Source organism: Misgurnus anguillicaudatus, chromosome 2 (assembly GCF_027580225.2).
Source record: "Misgurnus anguillicaudatus chromosome 2, ASM2758022v2, whole genome shotgun sequence".
Taxonomy (NCBI): domain Eukaryota; kingdom Metazoa; phylum Chordata; class Actinopteri; order Cypriniformes; family Cobitidae; genus Misgurnus; species Misgurnus anguillicaudatus.
In genome coordinates, this window is record NC_073338.2 from 51,709,878 (window position 1) to 51,716,613 (window position 6,736).

Genomic DNA, 6,736 nt, shown 5'->3' on the forward strand with positions numbered 1-6,736 from the left:
AGCATTAAAGAAATGTCATACAAAAGACACAATCATACAATTTCAGGGGTTTGAAGTTGCTGGAGTCAGTGAGAGTGTCCAAGTAGGACCTAAGATACTTATACAAAAAACAGAAAAAATGTGTCAATTAGCACCTTGAAATTGACATTTATGTGGAGAAAATTTGCTAAGTAAGATAAATAAATCTATAAAAATATTGATCCTTTACGTGACTGTCATGTCAACCAAATAAAATATCCTTGTATGACAAGAAAACATTTGTAACAATGAAAAATGCATAAATGAAACACAGATTCTTCTTCAGCATCACAAAATGAACATATTGAGTCAATATCTGGAAACATTTTTGCTAAAATGTGAACATAACTTGAGGGTTATTTTTAGAAAAAACATTTGCAATTATTTTGTATAATATTTGGACTGAGATCTTGTTGTTTTTACAGCGTTTTCACCAGCAGGTGGCGCCACATTGGTGTTTTTGAGCGCTTTGAAACAGTGAATCGTTTTTTGAAGTTCAATTGATTCATACTTCGATTCATACCTTCGAAAAGCTTCGTTTCTCCCATCATTATCTCCATGTGTAAGCGGACAGTACAGTATGAGAAAGTAAACAAAAAGTGTTAAACACGAAAAAACCTTAAACCAATTTTTTGGCCACTTAAACTAGTATATTTACGGTAAAGTATTAGCGGAAACACAAAACAACAGCTGATAATTTTGTTTTGTTGTCGTCAGGAAGACCAGTCCTCCTTTAACATGCTAAACTCAGAGTGTTTAATTACAGTCACTACATTAATTATACCCCAGTAATATTTATAAAATAAAGTTAAATGAAAATACGCAGAGAAGAGTTAAAAGTCTATCTGGCCAATCAGAAGCCGTATGTGCGGTTAAACCCCGCCCTTTTTGTAAACCGTATCACAATGCGGTTGGTCGATCTATTCTGAGGAGGAAACGCGTGGTTTATAAACAACTGGACGCGTGCAATGATCCGATTCTGTTCGCTTTTATTTTCTGTTGGACTTAAAACACATAAAGCTTAAAAGAGACTCGCTCTCGGGTTTATTTTGTTGGAGAATTGTCGCAGAAATGTCGTCCTGCTCTTTCCAGACGCAGTTAATGTCCATCATGGAGCTTCTGGCCAAAGCGGCGATATCAGAAATCCACCGGCACGTGGACGACAACTGCGCGTTCATGAGAGTGGAGCTGAGTCGCAGCCGAAAGGACATCGATGCTCTGAAGAGGAAATGCGTCATGATGGAGAGTGAACTGAGGAGGGTCAAAGGACGAGCCAAGAGGAGAGGTCAGAGGTCAAACACTGCACCTGTTTTAGTCTTGCTCTCATACTGTAATGATACACACTGTAAACATAGCATCAGTCATACATAATAAACCACTGAAGGATGTTCATTTTACATTCAGTTATTATTAGTGTCTGGTGCTGATGATGTTTAAATCATGCAGATGTGTGATGTGTTTCAGTGTGGATCAGTGGGACATTAGATCGATATCCTACACCCCTCAGGACCGGCTGTGTCAGAGATGATGATGATGATGATGTCATCAGAGATGAAGATCCAGAACCCATTCTCAATATCCATCAGGTGACATAAAAACATTCAGACACAAACACTGGCTTCAGGTTACAGGATTCTCTGTAATCTGTAAGTGCTGCTAGAAGAAAAACATGTTGACATGCAGTATAAACCTGTTTATTATCAATAAGATCATTTGCAAAATACAGCAAGATAGTAAACCATTTATAAGGGAGAGCACACAACCTAATGCTTTTTGACTCTATCATTTAAAATAGTATTTAGGTTAAATTCATATTTTTTTTTTTCAAATTTTTATCAAATTCTGTCTATATACTTAAGGTGGATGTTGTTTATATATCTGCCTATAATAGATAGATATCCACACATTCATCCATACATAATCCTTCATCTAAACCATCATTGTGTTATGCAGAAATCAATATAAATAGATTTTTCTGAAAGGGAAGACAAAAGAAAACATAATTGTGAGTTATTTCTCCTGATATTGTATTAAAGGTAGGGTAGGTTAAAACAGTGGTGTATAGTGTTGAATGACTCGTACTCGCTCCTCCCGAGAGAAAACTCCACATTCGTCATTATATCGTTCGTTATCGGAAAGAGTCGTTAAAGCTACTCTTTCTTTTATAAATCTGATTAAACTAAAGACTCTTCAGAGATATAAAGGATGTCATACTACTCTATAGGTACTCATGATTAACATCAGAAATGCAGAAACAGCGTGTGTTACGTGAGCTTTAAACAACTTAACATAGTGATTGCTATCAGGATATGAGGAGACTTTTAACCAGCATAACTACAAATGTTTCAGGATCAAATCTGTTACCCTACCTTTAACAGTTATCATCTTGATAAATAGTATTTACATTGTTTTCATGTCATTGTCATTGTATACCTGAGACTTCATTGTAACACTGTGTGACAACTAACCCCGCTATGTAAAATGTTTTCAATCCCAGCTATCAGCTACTAGGAGTTACTGACATGTTTGTAATGTTTTAGGTAACAAGACAGTGAAAAGTGTAAAATAATATAAGGTTATGTTTGGTGACTTAAACAGCCAACTCAAAAATAAAAAAACATAAGATGAAGAAATTTACTTTCATGCTTCCAAAACACTCTTTGTTCAATATCTTAACCAAAAACATCAAAACTTTTCACAAATTCACAGAAGATCTTCTGACATTAAGAGAAAAAGACCAAAATCACAGATTGATTGTCCCTTTAGAAATATTTATACCACGGGTCTGTTGAATGCTGCATTCTGATTGGCTGAGAAATGTTCTATGGGTGTTGATTATTTTTCTGTAAACCTCACACCTAACTTTTCAAATGTCTATGTCTTAAAAATATGCACCCGAGCAATGTTTGTGGTAACCGTGGTATAAGAGGAATAATTGACTCCGGTCCTTTGAATTATTTGAAAATAATGCACACCTGCATTACCACCTTGGTGTGCATTATTTTCTTATAATTCAATGGCTCGTTGTCAATTATTCCTTACGTAAAGTAGTCGTGTTACAATTAACCCTGCGTTAGTTTGTTTCCCACTCACTCCTACATACAAGTTACACACAGTGACAGTCACACAAACACTTATAGAGATAACAGTTTAGGTTCTGATCCGTTTAGGTATAAACTATTTATATCTCTTTACACTGAATGAATCAAGACACTGACTGTTGTATTGTAGGTGGTCCAGGTTCTGGATGATAAAATGAAAATTCCTGTGATCAAGCAAGAAAGAGATGAAGAAGAGCGAGGCGGCGCTGAGAGAGGCAAGCAAAACTAATATAAGCACATACACTGCTTGACTTCAATATAACACTTAAACAAATAAAAATAACAAACATTCTCCTAAAAATAAGAAATTTCTCAATGACTTATTCTCAACTCTGTTGGCCTCATTTATAACATTATAAGGAATACTCCACTTTCATAAAAATCTGATGATTTGCACACACCCATGTCATCAAAGATGTTTATGTCTTTTTTTGTTCAGTCGAGAAGAAATTAAGTTTTTTAAGGAAAACACTCCAGGATTTTGTATCACTGGTAAAGGTCACGCATGAGTTTCAATGCAGCTTGAAAGGGCTCTAAAGAGCCCTTTGAAGCTGCATTGAAACTTTAAACTGTTGATGTCCAATATATGGAGAAAAATCCTGGAAAAAAACTAAATAAAGAAAGACATCAACATATTGGATGACATGGGGGTGAGTAAATTATCAGAATTTATGAAAGTGGAGTAATCCTTTAAATGTTTATTTTTGCTTTTAGATGCATTAAACAATTCATACAATCTCGAGCAGAACATCCAACCACAGGAGAACATGGAGAGTCAGAAAGCTCTTTCTGGAGATCCGGAAGTCCAAAACACAAGTTGTGTACTCACACAGACTTACGCAGAACTTGTTGAACAGGTGGAACTTGATGAGGGTTGTCGAAGCGATCTGGGACTGCATGTCAAAGTGGAAAGAGATATTAAAGAAGAGGGGAACTTAAAAACAGAGGGATCTGAATCCAGCATGGGTCCAGGAGATCACCTGAGGTATGAACTTGTCCAGAGAGATGCTCAGCTGTGGCCATCCGTTCCTGAATCTGTCCAGCGAGAAAACACAGAACGAACATTTTCCACATCCATCTTCTCACAGCCTGATCACAGAACACAGATGGAGCCTCAAAAGTCTGGAGAGGTCAATGCAGAAGACCAGGACCACCCAACCTGGTGTGGTGAGGGCACACAGGAGTTGGGTCACATGACACACTGTGATGTGCAGAGTTTAGCTGGTGTTTCATATAACATGCTGCATGAATCCAACATGCCAACAAACGTGTTTCCACCGCATGGTGGTCTTGGAGAGCTCGGTGCCGGGCGCAAACTTCGGACTCACAGGCGCTCGAGCGTGGATGCGGTAAAGCGATTTAGCTGCTCGTTCTGTGAAAAGAGCTTTAAACGATTCGATCAGTTGAAGGAACATCTGCGCAGTCACACAGGTGAGAAACCGTACACGTGCATCCAGTGCGGGCGCAGCTTCACCAAACATTGCAACTTAATTCGACACACCGCGGTACACAGCGGCGAGAAACCGTTCCTGTGCATTCAGTGTGGAAAATCTTTTACACGTCGATCCAGTCTGAAGTCACATCAGAGGATCCACTCAGATGATGATACAGTCAGTGGTGGAAATGGCTGAGGAGAATTGTTATGGATTAAATTTGCAGTTTGGACATTTGCGTTTCGATGCTATTTCGTGGATTAAAGATGGTCCTCTACATTTTGAACTTTCCCTTTCCTACCTCCTTGAAATGAACTTCTGTCCCTGTTATGTTTGTATTTTTTTAAAGAGGGAATATGTAAAAACAACAAACAGGCCTTACAAACAAGTAAAACATACTCTTAGTAGTAATGTGTAGATAAAATGTTTTGGAAGATTACACTTGTGTGAAAATGTGTTTGCAGTTATTTTGTTAAAGGTGTCATTAAATGTTTTTATTTACAGTTTTGACCAGCATGTGTCACACATTTTTGCATGTATTTCTGAATCTGTCGCGTGCTTGTGTAAGGTTATGATTAGGGTTGCGGAAAGTTTCTGGTCAATTTTAATGGGAATTTAATCTGAGGAATATTGTGGGTTTTTTACAAATTACTTTTTTGTGAGCTTTATTTATTTATTTTGTATGCTCTAGTCATTTTTAATCAATAACGCAAATATCCCATCTCTCTTTTTATTTCCGGTCATTTTGTATGGCAGGTGGGCAGGGTGTGGGAAAAGATCGCAGCGATTAGCAATTAACAACATGACCCAACTTCAAACAATCCAATCAATTCACAATGAACGAATTCAAGTCCAGCCCTACACTTATTTTTTACTTTATTTAAAGATTCGTTTCACTCAGATATATGTCACCACGGAGAAAATAAGACTTATAGTTTCCGTTTTATGCTGACTTTAAAGTAACTTTTCTGTTCAGACTTGAGGTCAAAATTTTATTCCTGTAATTTTACCTGAAGTGATCTTCTTTGACCATATAGGTTCTGCACTGATAGGCGTTTTCATTGGCCTTCAGGTATAAGGCCATTTAAAAAGTTGGCATTGTGCAGCCAATCCTCTCATTTTATAATTTGAAGAGTTTCGTTGCAAAACGAGATAACCACCGTTTTTTTAATTGTTCAGAAATCTCGGTTTTTTTTTTTTGGTTGTGCATTCCAATTAATTTCAATTCAGCTGCAGTTGGTTTGTTTTGATTTAAACCTTCATAACTTAAAAAATACAGCTAAGTAGCACCATAAAACAAAATAATAACATGATAATAAAATGTTTTGGCAAAAATGTTAAAAAATGGATTTATCTCGTTTTGCAACGAAACTCTTCATGTCTTTATGTGCAGGACTCTGATTGCATTCATATGTTTTTTAGATAAAACTGTTTGGGATTTCCAGTATTGTTCAAAAACACAAATATGGTGTGAATTTTACATTGATTATTGATGTATACTTACAGATAAAATATTCCTAATAATGGTTACTAATATGGTACAGAGTCGCGTAAGTTTTCTCTCATTGTAATAAAAGTCATAAAATAATCGCCAAATTGACCAAACTGTATTTTGTTGATTCATCAGTCTACTAACAGCGCTTATCAATGTCATAGTAATTGAACTGACCAATCAAAGAAAGAAGGTGGAGTAACTGACCAATCAAGTCAGAAGGCGGGAATTCCATTAGACGCAGAATGAGGTAACTGACATTTTATATTTTACAACCGTTTAACACTATAAATGTTAATTATTTTATATTAATTTTTTTAATAAATTAATTTACAAATGAACAAGGTCGAGATAGTCAAAATAACACAACAATACATTCAACAAACAAAAATTAAGTTGTAGTGAACATATAATAACCATAATAATAATAATACAATAACGTGAATAAAAAAAATACAATAACGTGATTTGTTATGTAAATCTCATTGACATTTTCAGCATCTTATTTATTAGAGATCAGATTAAAAAAAATGTATTCACATTGTTAATCTTCAGAATCTTATTTATTAGAGATCAGATTAAAAAAATGTATTCACATTGTTAATAAATTTAATGGACTTATTTACCTGTCTTCACCTGATAGACTTTCAGTAGATTCTTGTGTAAGAAAATTATTCATAACATTTAAAGAG

General features: G+C 35.7%; 1 protein-coding gene across 1 annotated transcript; it reads left to right on the forward strand.

The window, feature by feature from the left end:
• The first annotated feature begins 793 nt into the window (after positions 1-793).
• LOC141351175 (uncharacterized) lies at positions 794-5,058 on the forward strand. The gene is made up of 4 exons (XM_073857727.1): positions 794-1,303; positions 1,483-1,604; positions 3,250-3,334; positions 3,834-5,058. The coding sequence occupies exons 1-4, from the start codon at positions 1,090-1,092 to the stop codon at positions 4,748-4,750; spliced, it is 1,338 nt and encodes a 445-aa protein (XP_073713828.1). The 5' UTR covers positions 794-1,089; the 3' UTR covers positions 4,751-5,058.
• Positions 5,059-6,736: the final 1,678 nt, after the last annotated feature.

Bases quoted from the DNA above. Each gene is read 5' to 3' on its own strand.
- LOC141351175 (XM_073857727.1), top strand. From the start codon at position 1,090: ATGTCGTCCTGCTCTTTCCAGACGCAGTTAATGTCCATCATGGAGCTT. The intron at 1,304-1,482 runs GTCAGAGGTCAA...GATGTGTTTCAG, and splicing joins AGGACGAGCCAAGAGGAGAG to TGTGGATCAGTGGGACATTA. The intron at 3,335-3,833 runs GCAAGCAAAACT...TTTTGCTTTTAG, and splicing joins GCGAGGCGGCGCTGAGAGAG to ATGCATTAAACAATTCATAC.